Source organism: Terrapene carolina, unplaced genomic scaffold (assembly GCF_002925995.2).
Source record: "Terrapene carolina triunguis isolate 2854851 unplaced genomic scaffold, T_m_triunguis-2.0 Scaffold194, whole genome shotgun sequence".
Lineage (NCBI taxonomy): Eukaryota > Metazoa > Chordata > Testudines > Emydidae > Terrapene > Terrapene triunguis.
The window spans coordinates 5468645-5489437 of NW_020664545.1; the positions used below are offsets into that span (position 1 = coordinate 5468645).

General features: G+C 42.5%; 1 protein-coding gene across 1 annotated transcript; it reads left to right on the plus strand.

Annotated features, from left to right (window-relative positions):
- The first annotated feature begins 12467 nt into the window (after positions 1 to 12467).
- On the plus strand, positions 12468 to 19941 carry LOC112109772 (uncharacterized protein KIAA1958-like). Its single transcript, XM_024204397.2, has 3 exons — positions 12468 to 12535; positions 13208 to 14429; positions 18311 to 19941. Exons 1-3 carry the CDS (start codon positions 12533 to 12535, stop codon positions 19156 to 19158), a joined length of 2073 nt encoding a protein of 690 aa, XP_024060165.2. The 5' UTR covers positions 12468 to 12532; the 3' UTR covers positions 19159 to 19941.
- The last annotated feature ends 852 nt before the right edge of the window (positions 19942 to 20793 follow it).

Below are 20793 nucleotides of genomic sequence, written 5' to 3' on the forward strand. Positions count from 1 at the left end.
ATCTCCAGAATCCTAGGGCTTGTTTGTTCTCAGTCATTCTGAGAATCCAGTTTTCCCCAAACCTCTGAGTAGGCCATGGAGGTATATTAATTATTTCAACACTTGAATGCACAAGCTGACAGTATGAAAGTGATCAGAGTGGTAGATGAAACAGCATCTGGCCACCACCAAGAAGGGTAACACAACTCAGAGTTAAAGCTCATATATTATTTCTTCTAGTTATCCATCTCTCACCTGTCAGATAGCAGTATCATTCACCGAAATGCTAGCTCATCACCTGTGTGCTTGTGGCAGCAGGTCACCTCCCATTGCATCTGCTGTTTAATTGGGGATTACACAGATGCTAGATGACTACAACAGGCTAATTTCAAGATCTGAATGCAGCAAATGTAAATGAAACTGAGGCCCTATACAGAGAATTTCTTTATTTTGTGTCTTTATAGACAAATATATCTGCAAGCTACTCACTATCTTGTCTAAAGATGTAAAAATTTGCCCTGAGCATTAGCCAAATTCTGCTCTTAGTTGAACAAATTAAGAGAGGAACTTGGTTCCATCTCTTTTAAAATTAAATCCACCAATGAATTTGGTCAATCATGGCTTGATTGGGTACTTGCTTGTCAGCATTTCTGAAGCAGCTTTTGAAAACATAATGTATTTAGGATTTTTTAAAATGGTGTCTCAAGTATGTAGGTGGAATATTGTTAAAATGCAAGAGGGAAGTGAAATTCGTTTTTTAAAAGACACACTTGATACTATCTTTTCAGAAGGGGAGTACTGGCACCTTTCCTAATGTTTCACAACCAGAGACTGATGAACTATTCTAATGAATGAACTCTGAGCATAAGTTCTCTCTGACTGTATTCACTGAATCATTATTGGTCTTTTTATGGCTCTGATTTATTAGATTTTCAATAACTACACTGTTGCAAGGCTTGCAAATGCACAATCCATTGCTGTGGTATTAGGGCTAAATCCTGCCCTTTCTTATCAAATTATAGTTACATAGGATACAGACAACAGGTTTTCTCCTTTTTATCATAATGCACCCATAACATGCAAGGCTGTGTACTGTGGTCTGCAGGGGTGTGGTATGCAGGAAAAGGGGTAAGCTAGGTTCTGACTGAGTAGATCATATGCTACCATCAGCAACATGTGTTCTGAGACATCCTGCCCTGGTGGGGTAGAACAACTTCATGCTGAACATGCAGCTGGCAATTCACCACTACCTCCCCTGCACCAGATTCATTCTGGGTAGGATTTTAGTTCTAAGCTTGCAAGTTATAATGCATGTCCTGGAGCACACACTACATAGTTACACAGCTGTGTGAAGAGTTCTCCTATGGCTATTTAATATTTGTCATGAAATTATATCAACAAAGTTATGATCAGACATTTTAGTTCCATCAGAGGAGGACTCCTATTTATCTAAGGCAGTGGTCTCCACCCCTGGGGTGCGCGCAAGAGAATTCTTGGGGGTGCGCGGCAGGAGGAGATTTTTTTTTTGCTTTGGCAAAAATGGTAGAGCTGGCACGGCAGGGGGTGTGTGCTCAAAAATTTTTTACTGATAGAGGTGCAGGATCAAAAAAGTTTGGAGACCACTGATCTAAGGTACTTATATGCTCCCTCATTACCATAGTATCTAAGCACCTCATAAATTACTGAATTATGTAATGCAACACACTGTATCATCCTTATGTTGCGTGCGAAAAGTACACTCCATCAAAATGAAGTTGGATCACCTTTCTCTTAGGGATAAATACTGACAGCATCTTTTGGTAGAGTAAATGGCAGGGGTGCATCGTACGCCCCAGACTGGGGCTCTATACTGCCCTGAGTAATCCTGAGGATAGCTAGGCAGGCATAGAAAGGGCATGGAGTGGACTCAAATTCCTGGATGGGGTGAGGCGCTCATGCCAGTGATCTCCCATGCCCACCTGATGACTTATTATGGGGATCATGGTGCCCTCTCTCTTCTTTGTACAAGTCCTATGGAAGCTGCTCTAAGCCTGATGCTGTAGTAACCCCTGTGGAGCTGCCATGGGAGATAAAAGGAGAAATTAAGTGGTCCCCACAGGGAGTTGTGGTGTGGGGAGGTCTATCCCAGCCCCTTTATTCTATTGTCCAGGCTACAGAGAGGTCTTCGCCCTGTTTGGAAGCAGTCAGCTGGCACTGTTCTGAGAGTTGTGTAGCTCCTTTAAGCTTCCCTGCAGAGTCAGGGATGCTCAGTGCGTGTGCTAATGAAACACAATGTATTATTGTAATCATCTCTGTATTGGCATAGTAACGCATATACTCAAGTATGTCCAAAAGAGTAATAGAGTTCAGTTCAGACACCAAACCCTTGTGTATACCATGCCTGCCATGAGTCCTGCATTGTCACATAGGCTAATAAAGACATCATTTTCCCAGATCTTAAGTGCTATTAAACATCAAGCTCCAAGTGATTTCCTACTTGGATCAAAGATGGGCTTGTTCCAGTGCCACTTAAGTTTAAAAGGCAAGAATACCAGGAATGAATTAAACCTCCCCAGTGGCAGCTGCTGAGGTTCAATTGGTTTGTCAGTGCCATAATTATGCAGCGGGCGTCTTCTATTTGCTGGCCCATATGTTCCTGAAGGATGTTATGTCATGGAAAAACACAGTGGTGCTTCGTTCCCAAAGCTATGTGGTTTTTCTGTTGTGGCATGAGGACTTGCTTATGTTTCAGCTGAAAAATGTTGAGAACTAATGTTCCAATTTTGGTCTGAAAATTAAACTATCATTACTCTTACTTGAACTATCTAGATGGAAGTGCATTAAGAGAAATGGCTTGTGTCATAAATAAATTAAACAATGGGTCTAACGCAAGAGAGGCTGGCCATATAGTCACATTACATTATTTTCACATTTCCAGATAATCTCTGAAAATGAATGCTGCTGCTTGCCTCATGCTAGGAATCCTTGCTGTTATTTAGTTTATGCTGAATTTTCAAATCATCCAAAGTTAGTGTAGTGCATATTTCCAATTCTGCTGCGTATTAAAATACCTTTAGAGCATTAAAAGAATATTGAGGACAAAAGGACTGATCCTGCAAGATGCTAAAGTTAGTGGGAATTGGGGGCACTCAGACTTCAACTGCCAAAGGAATGAAAAACAACATAATATCCTCTCAAATGTTTAAGATGCTCAGATACTCTGGCAATGAGTATAATGTGAACATAAAGACAGATAGCACCATGCAGGAGGAACTTAATACCTTACAGAATTGGGCCTGAAATGTCAATCATAAGGGCTTAATCCGTGTGTGCAAAACTAGGTAATTGCATCAATAAATTGGTACGTGTTTGCACAATTGTCATTTGTAAGATCGGCTTCCTAGTTTGTATATACCATTACGTGCTTGTGCATGTTCTGCAGGCACAGCATAGATCAGTAAGATTAAACTTTGAAACCATAACTAACAATTTAAACCAAAAAAACAAAATGGTATCTTTAATACAGTGTAGGTCTGTCTTTGACTTCATATTACCTATGTACTGCAGGTTTCTCAGATAACAGGAGGCCCTTGCCAATGCAATAGTGCTACAATATTTCTCCAGGAGGCTAAATTAATGTAATTTTAGTTTAGTTTAAATTTAGTTTAATTGAATTTCCTTGCTTCATAGGACATTCTTCACCCTCACTGAGGCATGGGTCATACAGATGTGCTGGTGTATGGCTTCATGTGTGAGCCTGTGCATCTGTGGTGAGCTAAGGGGGGAAAGATAGAAAGGCAGATCTTCAGGAGCCTTGCTCACCACTGATGATCCAGGCCTAATTGGCATATGTAAAGTGATTAGTTACATAAGTGAATATGCACCTTGTGGGCATTTCTATTCAACCCAAAGCAGGGAATTTCTAAGGGCACTTTTGAAAACCGCATCCAGCATTGTGTACTCAGGCAGTTTTGGCACTAAAAATTCTAACTACATTTTAATAACTAAAAATTTCTATTAGGGCAACTCCCCTCACACTTTTGAAAATGTTGGCCATAGTGTGGAGAAACTGCCTCCTTTTCTGCTTCCCATTTCACTCCTGCATCATTTGAGCAGCACATGGGAAAGCTGCCTTGTCATTTTTGAAGGACAGTAACCAATTCCCCACTCTTCCCTATTTATTCCAAGGCTTTCCTATCATTCCATGTGTTATGAGACCATTGTACTGTTCCCCAAAGGCTATGGTTGCACTGTGAGAGGGTTGCTGAAGCGTCTTGGTGATTTTGGAACAAGGAGGGGAAGCAGTAGCATTTCTAATCAGGGAGAACACTATAGCATCATATGGCATGAGGGTTCCAAATGCCCATCACCTAGGCACACAGCTGAGCCTGAGACCGCTTGCAAGGCGGCTAAGGGTCATGCATTGATACATCTGTCTGCATCCAGTGAGTGTGGGGACACTGGCATTGAGGACTTGGAGCCTTTTTCCTTCCCTGCTCTCAATGCTGGGGCCCAACAATCGTAAAACCATTGGCAGCAGGGAGGAGATGAAGACAGCTGCCGCCATCAGGGAAGTGAGAAGCTCAAGGAAGTGGGGGCAGGAGAAGTACAGAATGGAGGAGGCTCATAGGCTGAGGGCAAAGGAGCTGGGAAGGGAAGCAAGGGCAGAGTATGGGAGACTGCTCCAGGCAGGTCCTCTCCCGCACAAGGTCCTCCCCCAGACTCTCCTGCCCATTCACCATCCCTGACCACAACAAGGCTCCCTCACCCACAGGCTGCCCCAAGCCCCCCATTTTTTTTCTACGCTCCCTCCAATCTTCACCTTTTGGGATGCAAGGGCTAGGCTCCCCTCATGCCATCCCACTCTCCCTCAGGTGCCCTCGAGCTGAGAATCTGTGGCTCTCTCCCCCTGCGGAGAAAAGCGTCACACATGGACAGGGCCGGCTCTAGGATTTTTGCCGCCCCAAGCAGAAACAATTTTGGCCGCCCCCCCGTTTTTCTTACCCCACCCCCGGCCCCGCCTCAGCTCCGCCCCTTCCCCAAATCCCCAGCCCTGCCTCCTCCCCCCAGGCTCTCAAGCCTAGGAGGGAGGGGGAGCAGCGGCGCGCGAATCAGCTGTTTCGCGCTTCGTGGCGCGTGAGCGGCAGCAGCGGAGGTGAGCTAGGGCGGCTGGGGCACATTTTTAGGGGCGGCATTCTGGTGCTGGCCATGCCGCCCCTAAAAATGTGCCGCCCCAAGCACCAGCTTGTTTTGCTGGTGCCTAGAGCCGGCCCTGCACATGGAGCCATGCAGATCATGGAGGCTTTGAGCCCCGGGCACCCAGTGCTGAGATCAGATTGTCAAAGAACAAGCATCCCTCCCACACACATTCTGCTTTGAAAATTCCCAGTGTTGTCCTCAGTGCCAGAACTGGGCATCCAAATCCTTTCCGGAGCCCCCAGGGAAGATCCTGTGAAAGATACCCCTGCATACAAGGAACTCTGCCTCCTCCAAGGCCTCTCTGGACTTCAGAAAGCTACTTTCATAGAAGCTTCTGGCTTTCCTCTGAGTGCCCTGCTGACTTGCCCTACAGTCCCCAGTTCTTCTTCATCACTATACTCTGTATGCCTAGGGGAGTGCTCAGAGGGGGATAAGCTCCTCGCTTTCTGCACCCTATCCCTGAACTGAGCCACCCCTGATCAAGTAGATTTAAAAAGTGCTCTTAAAAGGCAAAATCCTGGGGCGGGTCCGGTGGTGGAAGGATGCAATCTTAATGGTTAAGATGTATTTTGTATTTTACAATTTAGGTGGCAAAGTCTCAATGAAAAAACAAAGTTTTGTTACAAGGCACATCTCCCCACTAAATAACAGAACACTCTTTATTCAAAACATCTTAAAATGGTAGGGTATCACCCACAAATTGCATATAGGGAAGGTGAAGCACAGATGGGGGTGGAGAAGAGTAATTTGCCCCAGGGCACACAGCATATCCTTGGGACTAGAACCCAGGGCTCCCAGCTCCCACTCTAGTCCCCTAAGCACTGGAATGTGCTATCTCCAATATAAAGCACCGTTTAATTTCTTTGTTAAGAGATTAGTAGGGAAGTGGCCTGTGTTACTTCACTATTTGTAGATGAATTTTTGAAAAAAAAAATTTGCTCAGCAATATCTGGAAAATAAATAAATAAATATATATATATATATATATATATATATACACACACACCTCTACCCCGATATAACTGATATAACACGAATTAGGATATAACGCGGTAAAGCAACACTCCGGGGGGTCGGGGCTGCGCACTCCGGCGGATCAAAGCAAGTTCGATATAACATGGCTTCACCTATAACGCGGTAAGATTTTTTGGCTCCTGAGGACAGCATTATATTGGGGTAGCGGTGTATATATATGTATATAGGAATAGTAGGCATTATATATACACACATACACGCACACTATCCCAATTCAGAAGGGATTTTTTGAAGGGACAAAATCTGCAGTCTTAGATTGAGGAAATTTTATGCCAAATTTCAGCGAGATACAAAAGAACTAAGATACAAACCCATTACATACAAGGATTATAAATGGAGATGCTTCTGTATTCAGCTAAAATAACACTATTAGTCAACCTAGAATTGCATTGTAGTTGTAGCATTAAGTTTAAACATCCCCCCCCCCGAATCAGAATTGCTGAGCAGCCAGGAAAGCGAAGTCTAGGACTTTATATTAATTATTGCTATTTTTGGTGTGTTTGGTACTTCATGTGTGTAGTTGGGTGTTTTTTTTGTTTGTTTGTTTTTTTGCAGCTATGGAGAACAGTATTTTGGGAGGGTATTTTCACCCGTGCAAACTTAACGTTTAGCAGAAGAGTGGACCATGGATTAGTGGTAAGATTTTTCTCGGAATCAGGATCAGGACATTGCTTTCCTTGTTAGGCCTAGGCCAAAGGGAGATGTGTAAACACTCTTTTCAGTCAGCCTACCCTGCAGAAACGGAATGCTTTCTGTCTGGATTGGGTGTGAGCCTAAAATAGGACTGAAATCAATTGGCTCTTCCTAGCCAGGGTTTCACTATTATTATTTTTAACAATGTAGCAGCCTCTGGTGGAGAAGATCTGTAAATTCACAGGTTTGTTCAGCTGTAAATTTCAGCAAGACTTTGCCACCTAAATTGTTAAATACAAAACACATCTTTAATTTAAACGTAAGTTAGCCTCTGTTGTTTTCAGAAAACAAATTACTACTGCAGGATTACCAACCCCAGCATTCAAGAATCATGAGTCAAGCTGTCCCTCATAGGACTAAGTGAACAGTGCTCTAAATCCTGGTTTTTCTTACTAGGATTGTTCCAGTTTCCTGTTTTGTCCTGTCAGGAGGTGGAACTGGTCCTGCCTCTTGAACTAAAACTGTGAAATAGACAATAAAAGACCAAAAAGGGAAACAGAACCAAGACTATTAGGAAAGGAGGGGAAAAAGGAACTAAAACCAAAGCAAATGTCACTTAAGGAGGTTTCTAAGATCTGTACAAATGCAAGAAGCATAACTAAATAAAGAAACTATAAGTCTGTTTTAGGAGATTTCAAGGAACCTTTGAGGTATTATGAACCATAATGACTCTGTCATCTAATTTTGAAAGTGGAATAAATCATAGTTTCACATTTTCAAAAGTGATTGGTGATTTTGGGTGCCTCCATTTTTGAGGTACCTTGCAGTAGACAGATTTTCAGAAAGCACTACGCACCTACCCTGTGAAATTCAGGCCCCTTTGAAATGTGTTGAATTGGGCATGCACGCGCACACAAAATCACTAGCCATTTTTGAAAATTTAGGCCAAAAATGTTTAAGGGTGAGATTTTCAAAACTGGTATTGAAATTCAACAGAGGCTTGGTGCCTAGCTCATTTAGGCCCCTTTGAAAATGCCAAGCCTAAATTATCTTACATAAGAACAGTCATACTGGGTCAGACCAATGCCAGGTGCTTCAGAGGGAATCATCAAGTGATCCATCCCAGGTCATCCACTCCCAGCTGCTGGGGACACTCAGCCATCTTTAATACTGAGTGGAAAAAGAGTTATCAAATAAGAAACTGACATATTGACTGTTCAATTATTCAGAGTAGGACTGTAAGAAAGCAGAATCTTGTAGCTGTTTAAGAAGGTTCATTCTTTTTATTTATGTAAATTCATTTCTTGGTGAGGGTGGGGTTTATTTAATTGTAGTTTTAACCCCTGCTCATTTCATCTGAAGAGAGCATTTACCTTACAACTTTGGAATATCCTGTTCACACTCTCAAGTCCATTATCAAATGGAAGTGCTTGCTGGAATATCATTAAAATGCCCCAGTATTCACAGTTACAGAGATATTGAAGCAGCAACTGCTATTTATAAAGATTTTTTTTTTTAAATTATAGGCATTGGGCCAGATCTTTATCTGAGGTACATTGGTGTGGCTTTGATGAAGCTTTGCTGATTTATACCAGGTGAGGATCTGACTCATTCTTATTTAGTAAATATTTAACTGTAAAGGCAAAGGTCTCCTCTCAGTTACACTGGTGTAAATCCAGAGTAACCCCATTGACTTCTATGGAGTTACTCCAGATTGACACTAACGTCAGAGCAGATCTGGACTCTGAAGGTACTATAGCTGATCACTGGAGTTTTATTAGGAGCGAAGTATCAAAAGAAAAGGCTTTTCAGGAGAGATCAGGAAAGGGAAGACATGCTTACAGATAGAGGGAGATCAAAAGGTCCAATTTCGAGAAGGACATGATAGCAATCAAGAAGTTCAGCTGCCAAGTTAATAATTCCATGCTTTATGACCAGGCAAAACTTCTGTTTTTATTACCCTTGTTCCACAGTAATTGTAAATGCCAAAGTATTGACCTGGAAGTTCCTTTTGCTCTGTCCAGGTAGTGCAGCCCTTTAGGGGGAAACTATTCACTAAAGGCAGTGTCATAACCCCCACTGATATCAATGGGAGCAGGAACAGACCCATAGGCAAGAATGGGACAAGGATCATGGTGGGCTCAATGTAATGCCTGCCCTAAATTAAGACAGGCCCGGGGTTCAAAGTGCATTGGCTGAAGTGGTATAAGACTCAGTTTAAACATGGTTTCAGCTAAAATGTTTTAGGCAGCACTTTTCAAAGGAGCCAAAGAATTTTAGTGGGAATGGGCACCTAACTCCCTCAAACACCTTTGAAAATCTTAGCCTTACATGTGGTTCAAATGCCCAGCATAGGCAACATCCTGTTAGCTTTAGCCTGGAATGCTGTTTCTATCCCTATCATTGGAAAGCCATAAATAGGAAAAGCTGGGGAGACACACTAGTGAGATAAATTTGTGTACAAGAGCTTTACAAGGGGACCCAGTGGGGCAATGATACAGCCTTGCTAACATACAGGACTTTTCACTCCTAAGCAGGAAGTGTTCTCCTGACTATTACCCATTCCCTGTTAGGCGATAAAATAAACTTGGCAAGAGAGAATTTGACCCGGCACGGTCTCTTTAAATGGGACACCCTGTTATGTGACCCGAGTGCTGGGGCGGTGCAGACAGGCATCAGTGGCACTTTTGTTTCCCTTCCTGTTAGAACTGTAGTTACCTTGCTGAGCTGCTGCAAATTCATTCAATGTTCCTCTCAGGTATTTTTCATTTAGTTATTAACCCTAGTCCCCATCATCTGGAACAAGATCTCCCTCATTATTTTTGATTAATTGTTTTAGGCCATTTTTAAAGCCTTCTTCCCTCTTGTGATGATGGGCTTTTAAAACTTCTCACTGTTTTTGATCTCACCCTCATTTAGGCCCTGAACCCGAATTCAGCAAAGCACATGCTTAATTTTTGAGTCACTGGGACTTAAGCACATGCTTAACTTTAAAAGTGCGCTTCAGTGCCTTGCCAGTTCAGAGCCTTACACGGCGAGAGCATCAAAACCAAGTTATTTGGAAGTTGTAGATTGGTAAAATGTGTATCTATTACTCACTCTTCTGAGGGGCTTGGCCCCATAGGATTTGGAAAAATGTGTTAGGAGTTTGGTAGATCTCAGTTGAGTTCCCAGTGGACAGGTGCCCATATATCACAGAATGCTCATCCTTGCCAGCACTAACAAGCCCCTTGCTGGGCAGTCCCAAGGGAGAGGCCAACGACTGAATAAGATGGAGCTACCCTCTCATCTTCCATGGGCTCCCTTCAGGTCATGCTTGAGGCACATTTGCAGGGTATTGTGGGGAAGCCTGCACTGCTATCACTCATCTGTTCCCAGTCTGCGCCAAATCTCAGGCCAACAGCATGACATCCATCCCATGTGGCAGCTCCAATGGCGCCTCCCCAGAAACCTGCTGGAATGGCTTGCAGCCGGGCTCAGTGAGCTCCCCCTCAGTTCCTCCTCCTGGCTGCCAGGGGCTGCTGTGACAGAGGAATTGCAAGCATCTGAGCTGGCCTCCTCTCCCACCGCTTCCCTGGGCTGGAGCCAGCCAAGCCAGTGTGGAGGTGCAGGAGGCTGGCAGTGCAGCGTCTGCCCCTGCGAGGGAGGTGAGGGGCAGAGGGGAGGAGGCTGGGGCCAGGCAGCGAGTGGGGAGGGAACAGGTTGAAAAGGGGGAGCAGGGGCAGGATCTCCCCCCCGCCCACATCCAGGGTCACTCTCCTGGTAACCCTCTCGCCTCCCCCGGATGCCCCAGGCTCCTTCCAGTTTTCCCCCGTCCCCAGCTCCTCTGTCTGTCTCTGCCAACCCCTCCCCACAGAGGCCCTGGCTCCCCCAGCCCCCTCCCACTACCTGCTTTTTATGGGTACAGGGTGTCACAACTACAGGGCTAGCTGCATCTCTGAACCCTCTCTAAGGGCACACCCGCAGCTGTCAGGGCTCACGCCTTTCGCTTGCGTGCAATGGAATCATGCAATTCTGCCGCTTTCAGACCAGGCCCTGGGCTACTGTACTCCGCACATGCTTACCCAGCAAGTCCGACTGGGTTCGGTACCCCTTCAGGAGTCTGATCACTGGGGAAAAAACAGTGACCACACCGCGTTCTGACCCCAAAGTATTGTTTAATCTTTGCAGGAGGAACCAAGCATCAGAGAAAGAGGTTTTGTAAAATAGTCTATACAGACGCCTGACTTACCTAGAGGCTTACCATTCTCACCACCCATCGTGAACCTAGGACAGCTTACCATCTTCAGCCCCCCAGCGGGTGTGTGTCTGTGCAGGTTTGTTCCCCTGAACAGCCCCCAAACACCCTAGAGCGGGCGTTACCTTTGTCCAGCCAATACTCCTTGATGTCAGTTTTCCAGCTCTGTTTGCCCTACTGCCCAAAACCAGGCCAGTGAGCTCAGCAAGGGGCCAGAGGTAGAACATCAAAGCACACAGCTCTTGTTTCTCCCCCTAAGCGTGGGTAGCTGGGTAGCTGTCTGAAGCCATTGTAGAGACAAGGTGGGTAAGGGAATATTGTTTATTGGGTCAACCTCTGTTGGTGAGAGAGACAAGTTTACATAGAGCTCTTCTTCAGGTCTGGGAGAGCCATTGTAGGCAAGAAGGAGTACATGAAGACAGACTCTTCCTGAATAAACCCTCTTGACCAGGGGTTCTCAAACTTCATTGCACCGTAACCCCCTTCTGACAACAAAAATTACATGACCCCAGGAGGAGGGAGTGAAGCCTGAGCCCCACCACCCTGGGTGGGAGGGAGGGGCCAAACCCGAAGCCCAAGGACTTCAGCCCCAAGTAGGGGGCCTATAGCCTGAGCCCCGCTGTGCAGGGCTGAAGCCCTTGGGCTCCCGCCCTCGGTGGTAGGACTCAGCTTCAGCTTTGGCCCCGAGCAGTGAGGTCAGGGCTTTGGCTTCAGCTCCAGGCAAGTCTAACACCAGTCCTGGCGACCCCTTTAAAACAGGGTCATGACTCACTTTGGGGTCCTGACCCAGAGTTTGAGAACTGCTGCTCTTGACTCTACCACCATATACATACTAACAGTAACTTTGACTGATGCTCTTCTCCATCCCACCACACAGGTGTTAATTAATTAAGGCTAGGAGTTTCAAAAGAGCCTATATATAGACAACTTTTAAGAGATTCTGCTAAGTCTATTGGGATAAATAGGAATTACACAGAAAATTCCTCACTTGTGTAGCTAGCAACTTTATTAAAAGTTAAATTATTAAAATTTAATTTGCTTTTCACTGTTTATATTTCTTTCTGCTTTTTTCCTCAGCTTGAAGAATTAAACAAGACCCATCACAGTGCTATTGTGGTCAGGTTTCCAGTAGTCCAGAGAAACGTTTAAATTTTAAAAATTCTGTGTTCATAATTAATATTTTGTTTCCCTTTAAATTGGCATGAGTAACTCCTCCTGTGTGTGGTCCCATTAAGCTCAATGGTACTGCTCACACAAGTGAAGTATTTGCAAGACTGGGACCATTTAGTTTGTGCTCAATGAATATTGAAAAGTTTAGTGGAATGGAACTTGCCTCCAAAAATAAAAAAAGTAAAAATATATATGATACTTATTTTAGGTTCTGTGAAAGAAAGGACTACTTAAATATATGGAGACATTTATCCCTTGAATTCCCATTGGAAGCATATTCCATCAAATAAAAACAGCAGCATGGTGAGTACACTTTAAATGACCTCATCGATTATTGCACATTCAGCTGTGTTTGCTTAAATATATACTTATGTGAACTCAAAAAAAAAAAAATAAAAAAAAATCCTTTGCCCTTTTTCTTATGTAAAAATTCCCTGCTGTTTATCCTTGTGAGTAGTTTTGAGTTTGTTTTATTAGATACATATTATATAAATCAATTATGAAGTTATTGTACAGGGCCACTGAACACCTTGGTGCATGGGGGATGATTGATCAATTATTTTTTAGTTTTGAATGGGTATAATTATTTTCAGGATGGCAAACTGGCTGAATGCTAACCTGAATGGTTTCACCCAATACATGCATCTTCCATTCAGAATTCCCATTTCATTGTATAAGATCCCCTCAGCTGTAAGTTTGCTCAGATCATAGGATACATGTGCAAGTTGTATGTTGTATCTATTGTGAAATTCATCAAATAAGTTAATAAATACATCCACAAATTCCCTTCCATCTCTTATAGCTGAGCAAAGAAACTGTTCAAACAAATAATTTGAAGTTTCACAAGTTTTGTCAAGCTAATTATTCTAATATTTAAAATTTAAATAGATGGGGTTGAGAACAGCTCCCATTAACTGTTGCTAAAATCATCCTGTTTTTCTTGCATATCTTAAGATAATTCTAACCCTTTTGCAGAACGAGAACGTTTGTGATGACATGTACAACAATGTCAGCTCAGTTGCCATGGCTCTATCTAATTTAGTGACTTGGGCACATACTCATGGAACTATATGCAGTCAAATCCCAAGCTTGGAAATTATACAGAATATGGGACATCCCACCAGGGACAATTCTGTTTTGTGGATATGTGAATCTGGACATGCATATCACTGGCCCTGTGGGGCATTATACTTCAAAAGCCAGGAGGAAAGGGAGGAAGCTGCAGAACGGAAAAAGAGGTCCAGAAGCTATGACTCCTGGTCAATGGAACATAATTTAAGTGAAAAGAAGTACAGGGTAGCCTCGCCTTTTGAAAAAAAGAAAGCTGACTCAGTTAACGTGGGATCATGCAGCAGATCCCCCGAAATAATGCACAAGAAAGAGGACGCATTCTGTGTAATCTCTGATACAACAATGACAAAAGAAGAGCAGAGTGGAGTAGTTCCTCAGAAAGACAGCTACTCCATGAGGTCATGCTTTGCTGTGGAGCGGAGTCTTCCATCAACTGACCATCATGCCAAAACTGACCACGGTAATGAAGAGCCAGAAAGCAGGGAGGACCTGCAAGACATCTCTGATGAAGAAGAATTTGAAACAGATACAGGAGACCAACTACGCAGAAGTAATTGTGATTCTGAAAAAGTATTGCAGAATAAAGAAGCATCTGCTGAGGAGGAACTGCAAATGCATGGAGATAGTAAGGTCATTAGCAAAGGAGCAGCCATCCAGACATCAGTTTCTGTCTTTAAAGAAAAGGCTGCAGTAATTCCCTGTTTACAGGAGACTTTAGAAGACAGCCATCATAGGAGCCTGGAAAGCAACTGCTTGAAGTTAACAGCTTTTCATCCTACAAAGTCCAAAAGCAAAACCTCTAAAGCCGGGAATTCCTGTGAATCAACAGCATCCAAAGAACAGTTAAAGCCATTTCCTGTCTCCAGCATGGAAACAAAGGCCCAGTTTGAGCCCCCCCAAATCTTGGCTTTCTATGACACTGCACTCACTGGAGCTGTCCATCAGCAGCTCCAGCTGTGCCCGTCTGTGTGCACCACATCAGGAATGGGACTAGCTGGGAACCGTGCTGAAATACCTACTGAGGAGAACAAACAGCCAGGACCACAGAATGCTGCAAATTCTTTAGCCCTGCCTACTCTGGAGAATGAAAACTCTGAGGACAGTCTGCCCGTGGCTTCAAACAAAAGTAAGAATTTCTGGAGTTTTATTCCTGGGTGGTTTTTTTTTTTTTAGTATATGTCTCTTTTAGCCAGAATATTACAATTTGGGTGGCTCCATTGAGCCACCTAAATCCATATCTGAGCACTTAAATAAAAGCACCTGATTGCCAGAGATCCTGAACACCCCAATCTCACACGGACATAATAGGAGCCTTAAGCAGTCAGCACTTCCGAAGATCAAGCCACTTATTTAGATGCCCTATAATATACATTTGGGTTGCTAAAGCTAGTCACCTAAGTTGGAACATTTTAGACTTTGATTTTACCACAATAGCACCACACACTGTACCTCTTAAGATGTGGTCCCTGCAATAAACTGTAACCAGGAGTATGAACTCAGGTTTCCCCAGGAAAGAGAAAGAGGAACTGATCTTTAAAACAATTTAGTGTAGTAACTGCAAGGAAATTCTGGCTCCATTGAAGTAAGTAGCAAAATTCCCATTGACTTCAATGAGCCCAGAATTTCACCCCTTTTCTTAAAAGCGCTAAAGATATTAAAGCAATTAATTTAAAAGTTTTATGTCTTGTGTATCCTGTTAGAATTTGGGATCTTAAAATTTTTTGGTAACTAAAAATGGACAGACTTTTTTATTTGTAAAATAAATTCACTTCTTGCCGTTCATGCCATGTGTCAGCATAGAGCACATTTTTACATGAGACAATGTCATAAGATTCCTCATAAGAATATGCTCTTTGATGAATAACTAAAATGTGGCATGTGATTATAGTAGCTTTTAAGACAGTTACTGCCTTGTTCAAGAAGAAAATGGATGATGTACAGAGTATGTATAAACTGTTAAACAAACTGTCCTTCTTGCCAAATATTGGGAACCATTAATAAATGGATCTGCTTCATTTTAGAAGTGAACCAGAACACAATTGTGATTTTAGCTTAGGTGTGGCTAATGGATTTTTAGTGCCAGTTACACACATACCGATTTAATTTAGTGATTAAAAACATCAAAGCAGCAGCAAAGGGCCAAGTTTTTAAAGAGGATTCAGTAGAGCGAATAAATTTGCATCTGATTTTTTTGTTGCTTGCAAACGGTGCTTCACATAAAATATCAGGCAGCTGGATGTCTACCTGATCTTTATGCAAATGATTTTTATGCATGCAAAAATGCAGGTGCAAATATAGAGCCATCTTTTGAATGTTCAGGCAAACAGTCCCAAAAGTCGGGATTGTAGGTTTAATTTTCCACAATTGTTTGGTGCGATGACTCCTTCTATCTGACTGATGGCCATCAAGAGCAATATGAAAATTCAGGGTGGTGCTTAATAAATGGATATCTAGATTTTGTGGCAGATCCAGAGCCCCTTAGGATTTCATGGTTGCCAGTAAACTGCACATCGTGACTGTTGAGATGTCACAGTGACAGCAAGCCATGATAGAACATGGATAGTTCTTGAGTTACAGATCCCCAGCCACTTGAGCTAAAAGAAATATAGTCTTTAGCTCTACCATTATTAGGGCTTATGGCATGCCTGAATGATTCTCAGTTCATCCTCTTGGGGGTAGATGTCCATATTGCTAAATTAGCTAGTACATTAAAGACAGAAAAAAGCTGCTGTAAGATTCTGTGATGCAGAAGATTGGATATAATTCTCCTTGATTGAACAGAGTACTGGAATAATGTTTTAAGGCTTGTCTACTCTTGAGAGTGAATTTGGATTAAGTGGGTGTGTGTTTAGACAAGCCCTTACAAAACTAAAAAGCTGCAGCATGACTACACTTGGTGAATATATTGTTAGAGTATTTTTGAAATTGACTTGATAGTGTATCTCATCAACAGCCATTGTAAATTCACCTGGGGACATTTATGCAAGAATTGTTTTTGCTGAACAATGAGTCATAAGCCATTTTATCTTAATCTCAGCCTTAGCTTGCAGTCTCAGTGTTCATTGATTTACAATCCATTTATTTCTTCAAGTAGACCATGCAATAGTTTTCGTAAAAAAGGAGCAGCAATATTTAGGTTGGTAGATCCATACTCTCTGTGCAGAAACAATAGTAATGAAACCAAAAATCATGTACCAAATGACTCACTGCCAACAAGAGACATTCACAGCCATCAGCTTCAGAACCCCACTCAGCACCCACCTCTTCACACCTGGAAAAAACCCACAGGACAGCACATGGACCTTTGCAGCATACCCTGAAGGCAATCATACGTGGGCTGTGGGAAGTGAAGTCATAGGAGGAGAGAGAAAGGTAGGTGAGAGCACAAACCCTTTAAGGCTGCCCAGGTTTGAAAACTCACCTTAAACTTCATCTGAAAACCACTGTGTAGCCAGTGTAATCAATGGGGCTGAGCGGTGTAGCGTGCTACATATGAGAAATGCCACTCAGTAGGTTAGCAGCTACATTCTGCACTAGCTGCTCTTCCCAAATGGTCTTAAACAAGGTGTCCTCCTCAGAGCACATTACCAGTAATCCAGCTTGAAGGTTGGGTAGGAAAGGTGAGGGTGACTGTGGTGAGGTCTGCATCTGAAAGAAAAGGCCTCCTTGCCAAGTGCTACCTAGAGATCCAGCAGCAGCAGAGTTCCAATAAGCCCCCTAGGATGTATGCCTGTGTAGCTGATGGCAGGGATACCCACTCACACGAGTGCCGATAAAATCTCCACCATTTCTTGAGATTGCTTTCCCTCTCCCTACTCTTCAAGCCATTTACATCCCACCTCGAGGGGTTAGGTAGTGCATAGACCTTGGGATAGCCCTCTGCCTAGGGATGAATTTCACCCTAAGTGATTCTCTTCCTAGGCTACATGGAACATATAGATGTGACAACCCCATAACAATCTGAGAAAAACCCCGCTGGAATAATGGCAATCCTTTTTAAGAGATATTTTTACTTGTTCCGTTTTAAACAGGTGGGCTTTTCCTGATTCTCAGCCCCTAGAGCTAACTTTCAGCTGACATTTATGTTTCAGGTCTAGAGCTCCTTTTTAATAAAGAAGCGTCTGTGCTGGAGACCACTTCTTAGTGTATTCTGCTTAATGGCTTGTGCAGCACATCAAACATGTAAAATAAATGCAGCTTAATATTGGGCCAAATCCTGAGACCTGCACACAGGCCAGCTCTCATTGATTTCCCGGGGACTGCCTGAGCATAACAGAACATAATTTGACTCGCTACTGTGCCTTATTTAACTATAAACATATACACATGACAATAGTTGCAAATTGAGGAATTTTTATACACACTATCCCTTTTTGGATTGCTCCAGTTTCAGAGTCCACATTTCAGGTCCAATCATGCAATCCTTAGTGATGTGACTAGTTCCATAAGGAAGAGCTGCAGATTGTGGCCTTAGGCCTCAATTTTTAGATCATACAGGGTGAAATTCACCCCCTTCCCAACACACAAATTAAAGTTCCACCTTAAGCCCTATTTTGAGGTCTTAAGTGTGGCATATAACTTAAGATGTCTCTCTGTATAGGGATGAATTTCATAATTTCAGTGAGTGGTATAGAATTTCATTAAGGCCTAAGCCTGCTCCCCTTGAATGATGAGTTTTTAAATATTTGATATGTTAGCACCTAGGAATGTCAATCAAGGATCAGGACCCTACTGTGCTAGGCACTGCACAGTAAAATAACAAAGATGACAGTTCCCTGCACCAGAGAACTTACAGGTGAGGTGTCAGACAGGAGGCAACAGGTGGACAAAACAGGGGGATGGGTGGGAGGATGCGATCACACAAAACTTAAAGGGAGCAGGATCATAATAGTCCCAGAATGTTTGAATGCTTTAAAAAGGAAGGTGAACATGGCTCTGCATCGCCTTACATGCCTTTGATAGCCTCTGTAGTTCTTTCTATCCACAGAGTTGTCTCTTATCTTTTAGAGACATTGAAGAAGTCGGAGAGTAAGAGAATTCGTAATATTGGTGATATAAAAATGTTCAGAGACTGGTTGGCATCACATTATCCTTCTGAAACGCGTGAGATCTTCACACTGCCACCTGCAGACCTTGATAATTACCTCGCCTCCTTCTATACTAGAGTCAGGAAACAGAATGGCACAGAGTTTTCCGCCAACTCTTTATTCTTCTTTCAGAGCAGTATAGACAGATACCTCAAGGAACACAAATACGAGTATAATGTGATTAAAGGGCCTGAGTTCACAGCATCTCAGGAAGCTTTAAAAGTAAAATGCCAGAATCTAGCACAGAAGGAGAGGGAGAGAGATTGGAATATTTTGGAAAACCTGACAGATAAAGATGTAGAGGATCTTCGTAAAAAGGGCATACTGAGTCGAATGCATCCCGAAGGATTTCTGCACCTAATGCTTGTAAACATCATCCGAGGCTTTGGGACAAACACACACAGTCAGACTCCAAATCTGTGGTGGGGGCAGATTGTGTTAAAAAAGAACAAGGAGGGATTAGAGTACTTGGAGTGGAAAGATGATCGGAACACACAGGCAAGCACAGAAGAGTCAGTTCTATGTATTTATGCCAAACCTGATAATCCAGGCAACTGTCCAGTCAGGGACTATAAGGAGTATGCTAAGAGAAGGCCATTGGATATGCATCATGACCGCGATCCATTTTACTTATCTCCTAAACCTTTGTGCTGCATATGGGACCAAATATGGTACTGTAGAAAATCACTGACAAAAACCAAAATGGAGAAAATGATGAAAGTCATTGTCCAGCAAGTTAAAGGATCTGAAAAAAAGTCCATGAAATAAGAGTTACCAGTTTGATTTCTGCTGTGCCTATTTTGGTATAAGTATGTTTTAAATCAGTTTTGGAGTTGTTTAAAATGACAGCGGTTAGTATAGGTAGCGAGGGAACCCCTCTTCTCAGCAGACTGCCCAAAGTACTTACAAAGTTTTGTTGTTAAATTGACCACCACCTTCATTTTCAACATGAAGGACTTCCATCAATAAAAAGACCAAGCATATAATTCATTCTTACCTTCTATTTACTGAATTAAATCTGAATCCTGGATTTAAAACATTGTTAATGTTCTACTGAATTAGCTCAGTAATGTTAATGTTGAAAGAACCTGTGTTTGAATACCCTGGCTGAGAATTACAGGTATGTTCAGTGGGGATAGGGCGGGGAGAAATTGATCCTGTTGTAAACCAAGCTTGTGGTCTAATGTGTAATTTATCTGTCTCTCTTTACAATTAAAAGATAAACAGGTGGAGTTGGCTTTGGGAATGAAGAAGAATGATGAAAGATCACCAGTAGTTGCCAGCTACTAATCTATAGCTCATCAGAATGTTTTATACATAAGTGTTTAGATCAATTCTTATTTTTCTAAATGAGGAAGAAATTCTTATATTTAAGAAGTTCTGAATGTGTTTTAGTAAGTTACCAACCGCCCAAATGCCGTTAATAGCACTGAAAAGTTTTGTAGCAGCTATTTTCCTCTGTGTGATAACCATAGTCTGTAGAGGATTAGAGTCAGTAGTCAAATTCTGTAATTCAGTTCAAAAGTTGTTTAACAGATGTATTTTCTTAATGTCCAGTCATAATTGTTGGCATTTCATAATAAACAAAATTTTACTTCATTACTGTCAGTCTGTTCCAAGAAGGTGAAACCAGTAACCCAGAACTGGTATCGCTTCATTTCTGTCATTCAAATCACTATGTTTAATAGTAATCAGATATTGACTTTTCTTCAAGTGACTAACAATTATTTGTACTCTGGAGCTGATCCTGCCAAGGAATCTAGCCATATGAAGTCCATCTGACTGCAGTGGGATTCCACACAGGCATGAGGATCTGTGTGGGTGGATCCCATTGTAGGATCCAGTCCTGTACATAGCAGCTTTTAATCCATAGATCTCAAAGTAGTTTACAAAGCTGAGTAAGAATTTTTCTTCCCTTTCTATAGGGGTTGAAAGAGAGGACTGAACTAACTTGCCCAAAAGTATATAACTAATCAGTGGCAGAGCTTGGGGCATATCCCATATTTTCTAACTTTCCTATGCTATAGAGCTTCGCCTGCAGTATTGATGGGAGAGTCATTATGGCAGAATCTCTACCCCTTTAGTTTTGAAAAAAAAGAGATTGGAGCATTTTTAGTATCTCATCAACATAAGTTAATATATATAGATTCTATATAAGTGGCAGTGTAACCAGGGACCTTTACCAAATTGCTCTGCAATCACAGTGTGAAATCCAAACTCCCCCCTTTTCTAGGGGGATTTGGCTTTATTAATAAAGTAAAGCCAACAACAAGATAAAGAGCAGCTCAAAACTTTTCCCCAGGCTCCATAGCCGCTCCCTAGAGACTAGAGCCACTCCTACCTCCATTATATTCAGGTGGGGCAATGAGTCACCAGAACCCACTTAACCCTTTCTCAGCCAAA

Bases quoted from the DNA above. Each gene is read 5' to 3' on its own strand.
- LOC112109772 (XM_024204397.2), top strand. The intron at 14,430-18,310 runs GTAAGAATTTCT...CTTATCTTTTAG, and splicing joins GCCCGTGGCTTCAAACAAAA to AGACATTGAAGAAGTCGGAG.